At 35.6% G+C, this 18,058-nt stretch overlaps 3 protein-coding genes across 4 annotated transcripts in view; 1 reads left to right on the top strand and 2 right to left on the bottom strand.

Annotated features, from left to right (window-relative positions):
* Positions 1 to 445: 445 nt before the first annotated feature.
* On the top strand, positions 446 to 5,439 carry LOC107550418 (regulator of microtubule dynamics protein 3-like). Of its 2 annotated transcripts, none has more exons than XM_016231690.1 (8): positions 446 to 831; positions 1,138 to 1,309; positions 3,229 to 3,369; positions 3,464 to 3,773; positions 4,741 to 4,843; positions 5,015 to 5,075; positions 5,155 to 5,230; positions 5,316 to 5,439. In XM_016231690.1, exons 1-8 carry the CDS (start codon positions 678 to 680, stop codon positions 5,409 to 5,411), a joined length of 1,113 nt encoding a protein of 370 aa, XP_016087176.1. In that variant the 5' UTR covers positions 446 to 677; the 3' UTR covers positions 5,412 to 5,439. The 2 variants fall into 2 exon arrangements, with proteins under 2 accessions (XP_016087176.1, XP_016087177.1); XM_016231691.1 differs by having other exon boundaries at positions 1,141 to 1,309; positions 5,316 to 5,438.
* A 1,309-nt stretch (positions 5,440 to 6,748) lies between these two features.
* LOC107550369 (DNA repair protein RAD51 homolog A-like) lies at positions 6,749 to 11,775 on the bottom strand. Its single transcript, XM_016231630.1, has 7 exons — positions 11,711 to 11,775; positions 10,980 to 11,074; positions 10,772 to 10,909; positions 10,573 to 10,690; positions 10,395 to 10,486; positions 6,952 to 7,046; positions 6,749 to 6,854 (listed from the first exon to the last, which is right to left on the bottom strand). The coding sequence occupies exons 2-7, from the start codon at positions 11,067 to 11,069 to the stop codon at positions 6,749 to 6,751; spliced, it is 639 nt and encodes a 212-aa protein (XP_016087116.1). The 5' UTR covers positions 11,070 to 11,074; positions 11,711 to 11,775.
* A 138-nt stretch (positions 11,776 to 11,913) lies between these two features.
* Positions 11,914 to 18,058, bottom strand: part of LOC107550370 (adhesion G-protein coupled receptor G5-like) — an 11,832-nt gene continuing 5,687 nt past the window's right edge. Inside the window, exons 10-17 of the mRNA XM_016231631.1 lie at positions 16,956 to 17,063; positions 16,826 to 16,868; positions 16,446 to 16,546; positions 16,133 to 16,254; positions 15,061 to 15,326; positions 14,830 to 14,917; positions 13,131 to 13,426; positions 11,914 to 11,939 (exon numbers count right to left, since the gene is read on the bottom strand). Of these exons, the coding sequence (XP_016087117.1) occupies positions 11,914 to 11,939; positions 13,131 to 13,426; positions 14,830 to 14,917; positions 15,061 to 15,326; positions 16,133 to 16,254; positions 16,446 to 16,546; positions 16,826 to 16,868; positions 16,956 to 17,063 (1,050 nt within the window). The remainder of the gene's footprint in view (positions 11,940 to 13,130; positions 13,427 to 14,829; positions 14,918 to 15,060; positions 15,327 to 16,132; positions 16,255 to 16,445; positions 16,547 to 16,825; positions 16,869 to 16,955; positions 17,064 to 18,058) is intronic.

Below are 18,058 nucleotides of genomic sequence, written 5' to 3' on the forward strand. Positions count from 1 at the left end.
CTGTCCTCTACAGAAGACATTATGAGATATTATGAGATATTATAGAAATGATGCCCCGTTTTGAAACAAAAAGTCATATTCCGATTGTTCTTAGATGCTTATTTACGACAAACAATTTGAAATCTAGCCAGATTTATTACAAAACATTATCATATTTCCCTAAGAGTGCCAAATTTGATAATTCTGTCAGACTGTCAATATCAGAGAGGGAGAGTTTATGATCAAACCTCCAAACATTTGATATTTCTAAAAAGCCCAGAATGTGCTCTGTACAGGACATCCAGACTTAAAACTGTGGCATGTACGGTCTCAGAAAAATTCTGTAAAATATAATGTCCTCTACAGAGGACAAAAGTCTATATGCCTGGGTCCCAGGAGGAAATGAAAAACAATTTCACATATTGACCGCAGCGTCGCTCCTCCAGTCCGCCAGGGTGCGCTAATGCACACGCGCGCTCTCTCTCTCTCTCACACACACACACACACACACACTCACATCAGCTGTCAAACGGCGTGAGTTTGATGCGATTCAGATATTTAGTCTTTAATTAAATAATCGAGAGAGAGAGAGGATGTGTTTATATCTCTACATCATGAGAATAAAGAGGAACACAGTGACGGCGAATTAAATCCGCCCGAGAGAAACGCAGATGTACTGATAGCGGAGGATTGAAACGATGAGCTGGCTCGGCAGGAACGCAGTGATCGGTCTCGGTGTCGGTGTGACGATAAGCACCGGCCTGATCGCATTATTGATCATTCAAGAAGCTCTCAGGAGGAGAACCCGGCGCCTGCAGCACAACACGAGCTCCGGTTTACAGAGCGAAACGGGTCTGAACACAAAAACACATCACATACATCAACAGTTTCACTTCAAATCTGATCTGATCTGACACACTAGACACGTGTGTGTGACCTGATGTGTGTGTGTGTGTGTGTGTGTGTGTGTTCTATGTGTGTGTGTGTGTGTGTGTGACCTGATGTGTGTGTGGCCTGATGTGTGTGTGTGTGCGTGTGTGTGACCTATGTGTGTGTGACCTGATGTGTGTGTGTGTATGTGTGTGTGAGACCTGATGTGTGTGTGTGTGCGTGTGTGTGACCTGATGTGTGTGTGTGTGTGTGTGTGTGTGTGTAGAGTAGACTCCGCGGCTCTTACCTCAGCGGTGAGGGATTTGTCTCCTGAGCAGCATGTGGAACTGAGGAAGACTCTGGACGAGGTGATGAAGAGCGTGTCCTGTCTGAGGAGGGAGATCGTAGAGCTGCGGGAGGGTCTGAGGGACATCAGCACCACCATCGCTGAAGATGTCAAGTGGGTGAACACTCTTTCTACTCGTATGCTCGGTTTTAGTTTTATCTGTCATATTAACCGAGGGAACATCATAATACACTAACGTTTTTGATCAGTAAGTTTTTTGTTTTTTTTTTAAGAATTTTCTTCTGCTCATCAAGGCTGCATTTATTTGATCCAAAGTGCAGCAAAAACAGTAAAATTGTGAAATATTTTTACTATTTAAAATAACTTGTTTCTATTTGAATATATTTAAAAATGTAATTTATTCCTGTGATGCAAAGCTGAATTTCCAGCATCAATTCTCCAGTCTTCAGTGTCACATGATCCTTCAGAAATCATTCTAATATGCTGATTTGCTGCTCAAGAAACATTTATTATTATTATTATGTGACACATACCACGTGATACATAAACAAACCTGCGTGTCCATAGCAACCTGGAGTTATCAGAAATTATTAATAAATTAACATTTTATTTTGAGTTAAGAATGACATAGGACAGTGTGCCATTAAGACATGACCATATTATATTACATTTATTATATTATTATGCGATGCTCAATCTATAGATAATTTTCGAATGGCGTTTGAATTATGTCATTATCAGTTTAAGAATATGTTTTGTCTGCAAGAAAACATTTTATGCATCCCATCCAGCGTTCTTTTAAACCTATGCACTTCATCTCTTACTTTTATTTAATATTTGTATATATTATTATTATACTATTATATGTTTATTTATTCTCTAGTTCTTTATTTCATGCATATCTTTACCTAAACTAAACAACAATTACATCTTTAAAATTATACTTACTAATATAGCCTATCCAAAATGAAATGAAATGTTATAGCTTAATATAAATTAAAAATTCCCTGAAAAGTCATATCATTTATTTCCACCTACTGGCATAGGCCTACAGAAATAGTCATATAGAGTTAAAGCTTTATGATAGTCGAGCATTTCCAGTATTTACAAAACTTATATGCTACTTTATTAAATACAGAACGTTAATTGGGTAAAGAGATGCATAAAATGAAGGAGAAAATAAATATCTAATATATACAAACATCTTTACGTTATATTATAATAATTAATATTATTATATAATAATTACATTTTAATAAAGTCATGTCTTAATGCCGCACTGTCTTCAATGTCATTCTAAATTTAAAATAAAATGTTAATTTATTAATAATCCCCATTTTTAAAAAGTTGCTTTGCACATGCAGGTTTATTTAAAAAAAAAAAATTATTTTGTGGTTATGAGAAAAGGATGTCGTTCCCTCAACATAAGATCTCAAGGCCATATCTTCAGATGAATATGTGACCCTGGAGCACAAAACCAGTCAAAAGGGTAAATTTTATGAAATTGAGATTTATACACCATCTCAAAACTGAATAAATAAGCTTTCCATTGATGTATGGTTTGTTATGATAGGACAATATTTGGCCGAGAGACAACTATTTGAAAATCTGGAATCTGAGGGTGCAAAAAAATCTAAATATTGAGAAAATCGCCTTTAAAGCTGTCTAAATTAAGTTCTTAGCAGTGCATATTAATAATCAAAAATTAAGTTTTGATATATTTACTGTAGGAAATTTACAAAATATCTTCATGGAACGGGATCTTTACTTAATGTCCTAATGATTTTTGGCATAAAAGAAAAATCTATAATTTTGACCTATACAATGTATTTTTGGCTATTGCTACAAATATACCCCAGCGACTTAAGACTTTTGTGCTCCAGGGTCACATATGATCACATGGTGACCACGAGAAAATAAAGTGAACTGAACATGACCTTGTATTATCTGTCTTCTCTCACCCAAACCTCTTTGTCATCTCACCCGGGCATCTCTGTCACCTCATCTAATCTGAGTCTCTCTTCTGTCTCATCTGAGTTTTCTTCATCTCTTCTGACTCTCTCTCTTTCCAGGAAGACTGTGGAGGAGAGTCAGAGATCGCGGCGACGGCGTCCGCTCATGCCGAGGGAACGCTCTGAATCCATGAGCTCCAGCTCCATTTATTTCACCGCCAGCGCCGGGGTCGCCAGTCTCTGTGACGACAGCGAGGTCGGGTATGTCAGCGTCATTGTCACCGGACGGTTGTGTATCAGGATGCCGTGTAGCTCTTGAGTTTGTGTTCGTTTCAGCAGTTGAGCTCTTCCACAGATACTCCACGGCCTATTCCAACGCCGAGTCCGACTACACGGACAGAGAGACGGATCAAGATGGTGAGGACGACGGGAGAGACTCGGATGGGGAGGAAGAGGAGAGCTGCGTCACGGTGCTCACGCTGAGACAGGACGATTCACAGGCCGAGGAAGAGGATGATGAAGATGCTGGTCTGATGGTGGAGTCTTTAAGGGACATTCGCAGTCCTGAACTCGCCCTCCTGCTCACCCAGTGTGATCTGCTGCATGCAGGGGACTCTGGGAAAAAAGCAGAGGGCTTCCAGCTGCTGATGGAGAACAGACCGCTGGTGAGATATTTAATGATAACTGAAGAGATGTATGAAAAATGTTTCAAATTGCAAATTTTTTGACACAATATTCAAAGGAAATGCATTACTGTAACATGATTTTTTTGTGTGTGCATTTTTACAAACCTTTCATGGGAAATATATATATATTTATATTTTAAAATTACTGTTCAACAGTTTGGGGTCAGTAAAAGTTGTTTGACAGAATATTCATCAAGGATGCATTAAACTGATCAAAAGTGACAGTAAAGTAAAATTCAGTAAAAAAAAGTAAAAAGTAAAAAATTTTTTTTTTACAAATATTTCTATTTCAAATAAATACTTTTCTATTCATCAAAGAACCATGAAAAATGTATCAGTTTCCACAAAAATATGAAGCAGCACAACTGTGTTCAAGATTGATAATAATCAGAAATGTTTCTTGAGCAGCAAATCAGCATATCAGAATGATTTCTGAAGATCATGTGACACTGAAGACTGGAGTAATGATGCTGAAAATTCTGCTTTGCATCACAGGAATAAATTACATTTTAAATTATATTCAAATAGAAAACAGTTATTTTAAATTGCAATAATATTTTACAATATTACTGTATTTTTCCTCAAATAAATGCAGCCTTGGTGAGCAGAAGACATGTTCAAAAACAAAAAATCTTATCAACCCCAAACTTTTGAATCATTGTGTATATTTTATAGTACTTAAGTATGAAGTATTTATTATTTAATAATTTTATTTAGTATTCAATTTATACCTGTAAAGTTAAAAACATTACAATTCTAAACATTTAAAAATGTATATAAAAGAACGAAATTTTCAAAGCAAGTTACATGTATTTTAAAAGAGCACAATTACACTTTTCAAACAAAATAAGATATGAAAATGATAAAACAATATTTCTAGCATTCAAAATAAAACAAAACCACATCAACTGTAATAAAAATTGCATCTCTGTGTATGTGTGATCAGTATGCTGATAACATGGAGTTTATGTGGCGACTGGCTCGTGCCTACAGCGACATGTGTGAGACGGCAGACAACAGAGAAGAGAAGAGAAACTACGCAGAGCAAGGTGAGCAAATATTACACGAGTGCCCTACGATTTGGACTACACTTCCTGACGTCATGCTCTGTGAGAAAAACACTGCAAATGCATAGGAAGCATTTCACACTCCGTTGGGACTTGAAACGCAGCTTATAATGTACTGCACCTGCACTGACCTTTGACCTTTTGACACTGAAGGTCATTATGAGGCAGAGGTAGCGCTGACGAGGAATGGACTGAGCGCTGATTGTCACAAGTGGTATGAAAACAGCACAAACACACCTTTACTCTGAGATGAGTTTTGTTGTCTGTAGTTCATAATATGTCTGCTCTCTCAGGTTTGCCATCCTCGCCCACTTGTCTTCACAGTACGAGAGCATTCACGGAAAACTGAAAAGCGGTCGCGTACTGAAGGTGAGGCTGTATGTCAGTGTTGCAGATGAACACGAGTGTCTTCTTTCTTGAGTCATGTGTTCAATGACTTTGTTTGTTCTGACAGGAGCATTTGGATCGAGCTTTGGCTCTACGTGACGATGATCCCATCTGTTTCTATCTGCTCGGCCGCTGGTGTTTAGAGGTCAGATCTGACTGCTAAAACCAAGCCAGCCAACAGTCTCTGGAATAATTCATAGTGCTTGCTAATCCTCCTTTGACAGAAAGTCAATAGGATTTTGGATTATTGCAGAAAATAAGCTCTGTGACTAACAAAAGTGTTTTGTTCATCAAGATAATCTTCACAACTGAACATAACTTTTATGAATTTTGAAGCACAAATAAAGTCAGCTGAATGTACTTGTAAAGCTCTTATCACAATTTAGGGTTAGTTCACCCAAAAATGAAAATTCTGTCATTAATTACTCACCCTCGTGTTGTTCCAAACCTGTAAGACCTTCGTTCATCTTCGGAACACAATTTAAGATATTTTTGATGAAATCTGAGGGCTCTCTGACCCTCCCATAGACAGCAAGGTAACTACCACGTTCAAGGTCCAGAAAAGTACCAAGATGATCGACAAAGTAGTCCGTGTGACATCAGTGGTTCAACTGTAAAGTTACGAAGCTACGAGAATACTTTTTTGTGCAAAGAAAACAAAAATAACGACTTTATTCCACATTTTCATCCCTACTGCGTCACTTGTGGACGCGCGTTCACAACAGTACCATGACACGAGCGTGTGGCGGCGTAGCTTCGTAACTTTACAGTTGAACCACTGATGTCACACAGACTTCTTTGTTGATCATCTTGGTACTTTTCTGGTCCTTGAACGTGGTAGTTACCTTGCTGTCTATGGGAGGGTCAGAGAGCCCTCAGATTTCATCAAAAATATTTTAAATTGTGTTCCGAAGATGAACGAAGGTCTTACAGGTTTGGAACAACATGAGGGTGAGTAATTAATGACAGAATTTTAATTTTTTTTGGTGAACTAACCCTTTAACCCTCTGGTGCTCAATTTTATTTTGGCACTTGCTACATGGACAAAGACAAAAAAAATCATGAACATGATTAAAAAAGGTTAAATATCCCTGAAAAAACAGTCCTGCATTGGAAATGAATGGGAAACGAATTTCATCTAGTGGAAAGCTAATTTTTTGAGATATCAACCTCAAATTTGGAACACAACTTGTTTCGAGTTATGGCTTTGTTTTTGTCGCAGTTTTACATTAAAACATAAATATGTAAATGATGCATTATCTAATTAAATTTGCGTACATTTCTAAAACAGAAATTGGATAAAGTCAGGTTCAAAATGATTGTTTCATTGTGTTGACATGTTAAAGTTTTTTACAGAGGGATTTTAGATGTTTTTTTAATCACTCCATAAATCAGAAAATACTGTCAACAGAGGGCAAAAAAAACAGTTTTTAGGAATTAAATGTTATTAAAATGAGGCAAATGATATATAAACAAACATAGATGGGAATAAAACAAAAGTTAAATGTATGTAAGTACTACTGGAGATTTCGGACTCATTTTGAAGCAACTGTATGCACGGTTGTACGCCACGTTATCCAGCACGTCGCTGCCCACCAACCCGTACCTGACACAGCAAACACAACCACACAGTATGAAACCATCCGTTCATTTCTGGTGTTAAGCACAGAACGGATAACAAGTGTTTCTAAAGCGATTCTTACTTCTCAGCTACAGCCAGCAGCCTCTCTGGACGGAAGGTTCCCTCTGTGTCGATGTACATGGCTTTTCCTTCTCCACCGCCCTGATCTATGGGCAGCTGAAATGCAAAGTTCTTATTTTAACCCTGTAAAGCCTGACATGAAATAATAGTCAGATGTACATATTGTACATACATAGTGTTTACTATATACACACTATAGCATTTACTGTACCCTTAGACAGAATCTTAAAAAAAAATTGCATATGTGATTTTTGTTGAGTATCATATTTGATACACCAGACTTGTATGGCTCCTATAGTATGATGTACAGAATATGAAACATGATGAACACCAAAATGAAAAATTCTGATGCTTGTAAATCAATGAGATCTTTATAACAGTATAGCAGACGATTTACATAAACGCATATAAATATCAGTTGTCACTATATATGATAACATTGTGGAGTCTCTTCTTACCTCAAGCAGGTCTCTGCGTAAGACTAAGATGTATAACTCTAAGCCAGGTTGGAATTAATATGTAAAAGAGTTTCATGCCGAGGCTAGAAAGGCTTGGGTTGAGTCAGGTAGACATAAATATGGTCCTTTATTTGAATATAAGAAACGGGCAAATGCTAATTTTAAGTGTGCATTACGTTTCATCAAGAGGAATGAAAATATAATGAGATCTGACTCTCTTGTGAAGAAACTGCTAAATAATAATCTAAATGATTTTTGGAAAGAAATAAAACGAATGAACAATTGTAAAACATCTTTACCAACAAATATAAGTGGGGTAAGCGGGTCAGAGGAGATTACTCAAATGTGGCAAAAGCATTATTATGAGCTGTTTAACTGTGTTAAGAGTAACTCTTTCGCAGTGGGCAACATTGATAATGATGAAGTTGTGAATGTCTCTCCACAAGAAGTTTATGATGCAGTTATGATGCTAAAAAGTAATAAGGCATGTGGTATGGATAAGATATCTGCTGAACATTTAAAATTTGTAAGTAGAAAATTATATCCTTTGCTGGCTATTTGTTTTACTGGGTTTTTGGTTCATGGTATTTTACCAGATTCTATCTTATTCGTTATGTTAGTGCCTATTATTAAAGACAGAGCTGGTAAAAATAAATAGCATGGATAATTACCGGCCTATAGCCTTGGCTAGTACTTTATCCAAGGTTATTGAAAGGATTTTATTGAATAAGATGGAACATTTTGTCCTGACTTCTGATAACAGTTTGGTTTTAAACCGAAACATGGCACTGATATGTGTATTTTTGCCCTAAAGGAGATTTTAGATTTTTATAACAGCGATAATTCCACAATTTGTATGTTTTATTGATGCTTCTAAAGCCTTTGATCGTGTAAATCATGAAAAATTATTTTTTAAGTTATACAATAGAGGAGTTCCCAAATTATTTTTGTGAAAAATTTTTTTTTTTGGTATACTCATCAATTAATGTAAAATGGGGTAATTGTATGGCTGCTCCATTCAGTGTATGTAATTGAGTCAGACAGGGAAGCATTTTGTCTCCCTTTTTATTTAATATTTATATGAATGATTTATCAAAGCTGTTAAACGGTTGTAGAACAGGTTGTATGGTTGGTCATACTATTATAAACCATTTGATATATGCAGATGATTTGGTGATTTTTTTGTCCATATAGTGCTGGTCTTCAACAGTTACTGAGGATTTGTTCTCGATATGGTTAAGATTTTGATATTAAATATAATGCCAAAAAGAGTAATATTATGATTGTTAGGAGGAGGGGGGACAGGAAACTGACATTTCCTGACTTCTCTCTGTCTGGGAGTGTCCTTAAGGTATGTAATGAGGTTAAATACTTAGGGTATTATATAACTGATGACCTGTCTGATGATAGGGATATTTACAGACATTGTTGTACGCTGTATGCCCAGGCCAATATGTTGATTCGCAAATTTGGCATGTGCTCAGGATCTGTGAAGACTACACTTTTTAAAGCATACTGTACCCCTATGTATACTGGCCATTTGTGGCGGCATTACAGAAAGAGAAGCATGCAGAGACTTAATGTAGCTTATAACGATGGTATGCGATTGCTGCTTAAGGAGCCAAGACAGAGAAGCGCAAGCCAAATGTTTGTCAGTGCTGGTGTGCCAACCTGCGCCTGCTGTGTTGCGTAATCTCATGTACAGATGTATGTGTAGGTTATCAGAATCAGTAAACAGTATAATTTTAACACTGACGAACTTAGCACTAAGTTCAGTCAGGCTTTTTTCAAATATGTGGAATCATTGGCGTTTTAGTACACATGTAAATATGTGATATTGTGGTTTTTGTCCTTGTGTGTGTTTTTGTATGTCGTTATTGTTGTGTCTTTGTCTGGACCGAGTGTGTCCTTAATAAAGTTTGATATATATCTCCCGACAATATGTCTTAGTAAGATGATATTTAAATGTTTACTTTTATGATCAAAGCTTTGTAGTTTCAAAAAATATAATGCAGTGCAACACAACAATGATTGAGAAATGAACAAATAAACGTTCCTCAAAAGCCTGATGATCATATTTGAACATGATTTTTCTAAAATATGATTTATGGATAATCAAGTAAATCTAAGTTGCTTCAGTCCAGTAAAAATTCATCTTGAAATACAACTAACAATATAAAAGTTAATCTTATGTTTACTTCAAAATCAATAAAATGTAAAAGAAAAAATATGATTACAATTTAAAATAACTGTTTTCTATTTGAATATTTTTTTAAATATAATTTATTCCTGTGATCAAAGCTCAATTTTCAGCATCATTACTCCAGTCTTCAGTGTATATATATCTCCCGACAATATGTCTTAGTAAGATGATATTTAAATGTTTACTTTTATGATCAAAGCTTTGTAGTTTCAAAACATATAATGCAGTGCAACACAACAATGATTGAGAAATGAACAAATAAACGTTCCTCAAAAGCCTGATGATCATATTTGAACATGATTTTTCTAAAATATGATTTATGGATAATCAAGTAAATCTAAGTTGCTTCAGTCCAGTAAAAATTCATCTTGAAATACAACTAACAATATAAAAGTTAATCTTATGTTTACTTCAAAATCAATAAAATGTAAAAGAAAAAATATGATTACAATTTAAAATAACTGTTTTCTATTTGAATATTTTTTTAAATATAATTTATTCCTGTGATCAAAGCTCAATTTTCAGCATCATTACTCCAGTCTTCAGTGTCACATGATGCTTCGGAAATCATTTTAATATGCTGATTTGCTGCTCAAGAAACATTTCTGATTATTATTATTATTATCAATGTTGAAAACAGTTGTGCTGTGTAATACATTTGTGGAAACCGTGCTATATTTGAAATATAAATCTTTCGTAACATTATAAATATCTTTACTGTCAATTTTGAGCAGTTTAATGTGTCCTTGCTGAATAAAAGTAGTCTTTCCAAGTATGTTTTACCTGGCATGTGACGGCCAGTGTGTGACACAGCTGTGTCTTTCCTGTGCGAAACTCGCCGAACATCTCAGTGATGGATCCCGTCTCGATTCCTCCTGCACACAACAGACACACAAAGATTCAATCAGGTGATTACAGCATATAGTACATTATTATCAGACAGTTCAGTTCAGCGTCGCACCCTGCAGGAGTTTGTCAAGCTCTTTGGACCCTGTGGAGATCTGGATGATTTCAGCTCTGCGCTGGTGGAACTCAGTCGCTGTGGTGAAGCCCATGGGAACCATCTTAGCAGCCTCTGTCTGTTTGGTAAAAACGAAGATTTAGAAGTTTGTTCATATCGCTAAAAACAGAATTGGAGATGGCAGTTCTGAAGGTCTCACCAGGATCTTGTCGGCTTTGGCTTCACTGACTCCTTTGATGTGCAGCAGCTCTTTCTTGGGCGCGTACGCTACGGCCTCCACGGTGTGAAAACCACCATCTTCCAGCTTCTTAATGTCGCTGCTGCTGATGCCACATTGCTGCAGAGAGATTTAAACATCAGCACCATGAAAAGAGCGTTTGTGTTTATACCCGCAGTGGCAGCCATACCTCCAGACGTGAAATCGGTTGCGGCCCAAAATGTTCTTCCTCCTCTGCATCTGCCTCCGCCTCCACCCGGGACACATTCCTCATAGCCATATTTACTGTTTCATAACACAAACACATGACACGATATCAGCTTAACAATTTGAGTGAAGTTGATGGAAACCTTTGGGATGCACTCTTTGTTTACATAAACCAAACACTTCCATAGTTCTAAATGAATACATTTAGTAAACACACAAAATTAGGGTTCACAACACTAATCTATATAAATAATTATAGTTCAGTGTCAATCACATTCAGTTTGACTAATAATATTCTAATGACTTTTCTAGAGGTCTGGAACCATCAGATTAGCATTTACAAAAAAAAAAAAACTAAAGAAAACACGATTATACATGTCTGGGCATGTTATCAAGTTATCATTTGAAACACCAAGGTGTAATAATACGGTAAAAAAGCCTTACAGTGATGGTAACACCACAGTATTGTGAAATACAGCATAGTTTTACACAGTATTCCAAAGAATACCGTGGTACTATTAAAAAGTACCATAGTATTACAATCGCACAGTGTTTTCTAAAAATCAAAAGGACAATTCGCAAATTAACTAAACAAAAACACCAATTATTGATCAGTTCATTGCTAATAAAATGTATTAATCAGTCTGATAATGGCTTCGAAAACCCGCAGAACAAACACAAACACAAACACACATGCAATCGCGCTCTAATCACACTCAGTGTAGTGTCCAGACGTGTTCACACACTAAAACTCATATAAATGTGTCCAAATATTCACGTAGAAGTGCAATTATCTCATGAATTAAATCTTTAATATCGTGGTCGTTGTTTTGTCACTCACGCGCTAAGCTCCAGCTACTCGATCTGAACTTTCCCGCGTGCCGCCGTCAGGCCGCGTCACCGACGTCATGACGACATCACGCCATCGCCACGCTTTCATAACCTCGTAATCCGAATAGGTTTTATTTTTGGATTTTACTTGTAAAAATATGTCTGAAAGTCGATTTGTGAGGACATTTAAAATAGTAAAAATATGTCTGAAAGTCGATTTGTGAGGACATTTAAAATAGTACCCGCTATTCGAAATGTTTATCTTTTGCATAACATGGTTTTCATACATTACCTTTGAAAGAAATCGTATATTAGGGTACATAGTTTATACTCTGTGTAGGTGTAGCAAAGTGAACTCAGAGTTCATAGTGTTAGTTTCAGTGTTGGGGGTAATATATTACAAGTAACGTGAGTTACGTAATCAGATTACTTTTTAAAAGTAACTAGTAAAGTAACGCATTACTTTTTTCATTTACAAGAGAATATCTGCGTTACTTTTTCAGATAAGTAACGCAAGTTACTTTTTTTTTTCCAATTTATTGATTGGCAGCTCTCCTGTCCACATGTTGAGAGAAATCAGATGTTACTGTAGCTCTAAAATAAATATGAATATGCATTAATTCATCTCACTAACAAAAAAAAACACAGATTCAGTATTCCTCAAAATGAATAAAAATAATGCAACTCAGAATATGACACAAACCTGCAATAATTAAATGTTAAACAACACAAATATGCTTTATGTATTTAATCCCATTCTATTAACCAAAGTCTTTTTCGTTGTTGTTGTTGCTTAATATTTTTGTGAAAAGAAATAAATCCGTGCATATTAGAATGCATATTAGAACGATATGCTCGTCGCAGGAATAAATTACATATTAAAACATTTTCAAAAAGAAAACATATAGGCTATTTAAAAAAAATGGTAACAATATTTTACAATAGCACTGTTTTTATTGTATTTTTGATCAAATGAATGCAGTCTTTGTGAATAGAAGAGACTTCTTTTAAAAAACATTTAAAAAATCATATTTTTTCCAAACTTTTGACCAGTAATTCCAATAGACATTTTACCACAAACACACTGTAAACAGGAATTTTGTCTCATGTTTTAAGTTTATTATAATATAATATTATACAATATAAAGCTCTAGCTTGAATAACATATCACCATTATATAAAATCTTCATGATTTAAGGCTTTAGTCCATGTCTGTCAGCTTTGAGGTCATATTTGCTAGCATATCCCTAAAAGTTGATAAAAATGATCATTTTAAATGTATGTATTTAAAATCAGCACTCACCTTGGAAGGAGTTCAGGACGGTGAATATGTAATACGAGGGCAGACGCATAGCTCCGTAGCTGAAGAAGGCGAAACTCCAGGTGAGTCCCAGCATACAGCAGAGGCCCAGGATGGTGGTGATGTCAAAGGTGGCGGTTCCTGAGTGCTTCACCTTTCCAGCCTTGTTCAGCCTGCTCAGCTTCAGCATGGAGAGCCATCGCAGCACCACAATGAAGGTGCTGAAGGTGAAGATGAAGATCAAGCAGTAATAACCGATGTTCACGTAGTAGTGGACATTAGAGTCTAAAATCCAGCACCTGCAGGGGAAAAAAAGTGCAGACGGTTAAAGTTGACAAAATTACAAATTTATATTCACCCTCACACCCATTTACTAATTTTTTCTTCATAGGAACAGATTTGAAGAAATTTAGCATTCCATCATTTGCTCAGCAATGGATGCTCTGCAGTGAATGTGTGCCGTCAGAATGAGAGTCTAAACAGCTGATAAAAACATCACAATAATCCACACCACTCCAGTGCATGAATTAATATACTGCGAAGTGAGAAGCTGCATGTTTGTAAGATCCATTATTACAAATCCATCAAGACATTTTTAACTTTAAACCATTGCTTCTTGCTAAAATACTGTACGAGTCCTCTATCCATAATATTGCTTTCTCCAGTGAAAAAGTAATCTAGTCTGAATTTACTAGTATAAATAGTCAGAAACAATTCTAAACAAATATGTTGGTGGATTTTGATGTGAGAGGACAACAGTCTTTTCACTGGAGAAAGCAATATTATGGATAGAGAACTTATATTTTGGCCAGAAGTGATGGTTTAAAGTTAAAACACCTTAATGATGGATTTGTTTCTTACAAACACGCATCTTTTCACGACACAAGACATTAACTGATGGACTGGAGTGGTGTGGATTACTTGTAGATTATTGTGATGTTTTTATCAGCTGTTTGGACTCTCATTCTGACGGCACCCATTCACTGCAGAGGATCCATTGGTGAGCAAGTGATGCCATGCTACATTTCTCCAAATCTGTTCCAATGAAGAAACAAACTCATCTACATCTTGGATGGCCTAAGGGTGAGTAAATTTCCAGCAAAATATTCCTGTTAAGTGAACGATTCCTTTAAAAACAATGTTTCGGATGTCTGATAAATGCCTTGAAGTCAGCAAAACGTCATTGTAAAAAAATTAAATTAAATTAAATTTATGTTTGTAGGAGTGTTGCACTTTTAAATTTGACTATAGACCACTATTTTCCCCACTCACACTGTTTATTTATTTTAATGCTTTTACTACTTTTAAACAGTTATAATAGTAAATATTTTCCAAAATAATATTTTAATAATTTGTTTTGGCTTTAGTAATTTGTAAATATAACATGCAAGTATTTCATTTTGAATTGCATTAAAAAACTGAAATAATATGACTCAGTATTTTTCTTACGCCTTACAAAAATGAAGGACCCAAAAGGGTTTTTTTGCAGTGATGCCACAGAAGAACCATTTCTGGTTCACAAAAGAACCACCAGTTTTTAAAAGAATGTTTTTGTTGTTGTTGTTTGTTTGTTTTTTAGTGTGAAGAACATTTTATTATCTAAAGAAACCTTTTCCATTATAATAGGTTTTCATGCATAATATTATATGGCTGCTATTATATTTTAGGAAGTTAATCTCATCATATTTTGGAGTCCACTTACATAGTTACGTTGCTTTTGTCCGTTGTTATGGACTGCTCACCATATTTGCCCAAGACGTAAATGATACTAACAACAAGAGCAGGAGGAGCTGAAACAAATGGTTGACAATGCAATTATAGTATAAGAAAGAGCCTTCAAACTTCTTGGGATTTTTGCCCATTTGATCTTCATTGATCATCTGAGCACTTACTAAAGTACTTCAACAGGCACATTAAAGGTTTTTGAACTCACCCCACCCAACCACAGAGATCTTGATCATGTAATGTTTGATGGTGACTGAGTGTTTGGTCATCTGCAGGCAGAGGTGAAAAGCCTCCACCGCAAACCAGTTGAAACTGGCCAGCAAGCAGTAGTGCATGAATCCAGCCATGACCTTGCAGGCGGTGACGTCCTTCGCACGCGCTACGTACTCATTCGACAGGAAGGCCACGTTGAGCAGGAACAGCGCCACGAAGAGATTAACCAGCACGCGGAGAGAATCAGTGGCCTTCACTCTCCTAAAATTTAAAATGCAATTAAAATGTTCAATTTTGAAATCAAAGAGCCAGCCATTGTGAATTAAAAAAATTAAGGATTAGCCTTGATAATAAAGTTACTTTAAACTTGAAATTTTGTTTGAAAATAATTAGGATTACAACCATCATTTTAAGCCAGGTTTTAATTTTACAGTCATGTTGCATCCAAATTAGACCAAAGTCCCTTGAAGACAAGTCATGTAACTCAGTGGCCATCTTTGAAACGCCTCTCGGGCATGCAAGTGCATCTCTTTGAATGGGGAAATATCAAATTCTCCAAAACTGTTCACTAAGCTTACGATTAAATTTCATATTTGAAATCACCAAAGAAATCTGACAACAACTGTGTCATAAATGTTGTTACTTTTGCACTTGATTTTTCCACATGATTTTATTGTAAGAAAACAAATATTTTTAATAATTCTTAATGTCTCTTTTACGGACCAAGGATGAATTTATGTAAAAGAAATAAAATAAATAATATTGTGAAATATTACAATTTAAAACAGCGGTTTTCTATTTGAATATATTGTAAAATGTAATTTATTTCTGTGATGCAAAGCTAAATGTTCAGCATAATTTCTCCAGTCTTCAGCATCTTCAGAGATCGTTCTAATATGCTAATTTGCTGCTCAAGAAACATTTCTTCTTATTATAAGTGTTAAACAGTTGTGCTGCTTGATATTTTGTGTTAACCGTGTTTTTTTTAAATTTTTTAAATCAAATAAATTCAGCCTTAGTGAGACTTCTTTCAAAAACATTGAAAAATCTTAATTAGTGTGTCTCACCTCATGAGGAAGTGCATGAAGAGCCCGATGGACAGGAAAAACAAGGAGAGGCCGCAGCCGATGTAGGTGATGTAGGTGAGAGCAGTGAGGTCGCTTTGGGGAATGTGTATGTTTGGAGGGGTCTGTATTAAAACCGTGTTTAGTTACACAGGACATTGGCAACATTAAGGATTCAATAACCACAAAATGTCTGTTGTGAAATTATTTTATCAGCTACAGATTAATAAACATAAATCTGAAGGTGCACGTAGAGAACTTATACTCGCACTCCAGCTCAATTTCACAGATTCCAGAAGGAAACAGGAGAACCTACCATAAGCACAGCGAAGAAAGTCAAATGTTTGCATTTACATGTTATCTTGTTTTCTGCATTAAACGTGCTACACCCTTCGGATGTCCAGTTTGGCTTATTTCCTGAAAAAAGGAGGGACTGGTTAGTTTTGAGTAGATTTAGAGTGAATTAATGAAATTGACATTATGCTTTGGTCAGCAGCATGGGCCGAAAGATTAAAACTCTTAACCAATTCTCTTAAATTTGCTTAAGTACGAATACCAACATTGAAATTCAGCTCTCTGTGATATGGAAACTGAAAGTGTATTATTTTAATGTGACATTTTTAAAAGAATATTTCAATGTCTGTACTGTAAAAAACATGCACAAATAAAAAACAAAAACACAAGAGCATCACAGACCTTTTCCATCCCATGATTTACAAACAGGACTTCCCTCCGTCTTCTGCAGATAAATACATTAGAATTTCACAAAATAAGATTCGGATGCATTTTACACTACTAGAAACTTTTTTCCCAAACATTTGAATACCTGACGATTTTTGAAGGTCAAGATGATGGCATCACTCAGATTAGAAATTTTTGTCCCCATTTCGATTGCATAAACCTCATCATTCAAAACCGTACTATTCTCTGCATCCTTAAAATAAAAATGAAAGAGGATTGTTTAGGATTGTTTTGTTTTATTGCTTAGGAACAGAATCAGACTTCTATATATAACCATGATGTGATTTACATCACAAATAAAATAAAATAAGATGCAAATAAGACCAATGTCAGTAGGTAAAATGACAGGTTAAGAAAAAGGCAAAATATAAAAGAATATCTAAATGTTGAAGATATTCACGATTATTATCCTATTTTATTATTATTTTAAAGGGGTCATATGATGCGATTTAAATTTTTCCTTTTTCTCTGGAGTGTTACAAGCTCTTGGTGCATAAAGAAGATCTGTAGTCATTCTAACACACCCCCACATGTCTACGTCACTTTGTGGGAAGATTTGTATAATGCCGTCCAAATGTTCATATATTTATGTCACAACCACAACTTTGCCTGGCATTTATTTGTGAATCGCGTCCTGTGCATTTGACCGTACTATTCTCTGCATCCTTAAAATAAAAATGAAAGAGGATTGTTTAGGATTGTTTTGTTTTATTGCTTAGGAACAGAATCAGACTTCTATATATAACCATGATGTGATTTACATCACAAATAAAATAAAATAAGATGCAAATAAGACCAATGTCAGTAGGTAAAATGACAGGTTAAGAAAAAGGCAAAATATAAAAGAATATCTAAATGTTGAAGATATTCACGATTATTATCCTATTTTATTATTATTTTAAAGGGGTCATATGATGCGATTTAAATTTTTCCTTTTTCTCTGGAGTGTTACAAGCTCTTGGTGCATAAAGAAGATCTGTAGTCATTCTAACACACCCCCACATGTCTACGTCACTTTGTGGGAAGATTTGTATAATGCCGTCCAAATGTTCATATATTTATGTCACAACCACAACTTTGCCTGGCATTTATTTGTGAATCGCGTCCTGTGCATTTGTAGATAGCTGCACACATTTGTGAATCGCGTCCTGTGCATTTGCGAATTGTGAAACATTTCTTGCGTCAAGA

This window comes from Sinocyclocheilus grahami, unplaced genomic scaffold (genome assembly GCF_001515645.1).
Source record: "Sinocyclocheilus grahami isolate Dianchi unplaced genomic scaffold, SAMN03320097.WGS_v1.1 scaffold397.1, whole genome shotgun sequence".
In the NCBI taxonomy this organism is placed as follows: domain Eukaryota; kingdom Metazoa; phylum Chordata; class Actinopteri; order Cypriniformes; family Cyprinidae; genus Sinocyclocheilus; species Sinocyclocheilus grahami.

Excerpts from the sequence above, each read along its gene's own strand:
- LOC107550369 (XM_016231630.1), bottom strand. The coding sequence starts at position 11,069 with ATGGCTATGAGGAATGTGTCCCGGGTGGAGGCGGAGGCAGATGCAGAG. Across the intron at positions 10,910-10,979 it reads AACCGATTTCACGTCTGGAG|CAATGTGGCATCAGCAGCAG; the intron begins GTATGGCTGCCA and ends ATCTCTCTGCAG. Across the intron at positions 7,047-10,394 it reads CACTGGCCGTCACATGCCAG|CTGCCCATAGATCAGGGCGG; the intron begins GTAAAACATACT and ends TTTGCATTTCAG.
- LOC107550418 (XM_016231690.1), top strand. The coding sequence starts at position 678 with ATGAGCTGGCTCGGCAGGAACGCAGTGATCGGTCTCGGTGTCGGTGTG. Across the intron at positions 832-1,137 it reads CGGTTTACAGAGCGAAACGG|TAGACTCCGCGGCTCTTACC; the intron begins GTCTGAACACAA and ends GTGTGTGTAGAG. Across the intron at positions 4,844-5,014 it reads GAGAAACTACGCAGAGCAAG|GTCATTATGAGGCAGAGGTA; the intron begins GTGAGCAAATAT and ends TTGACACTGAAG.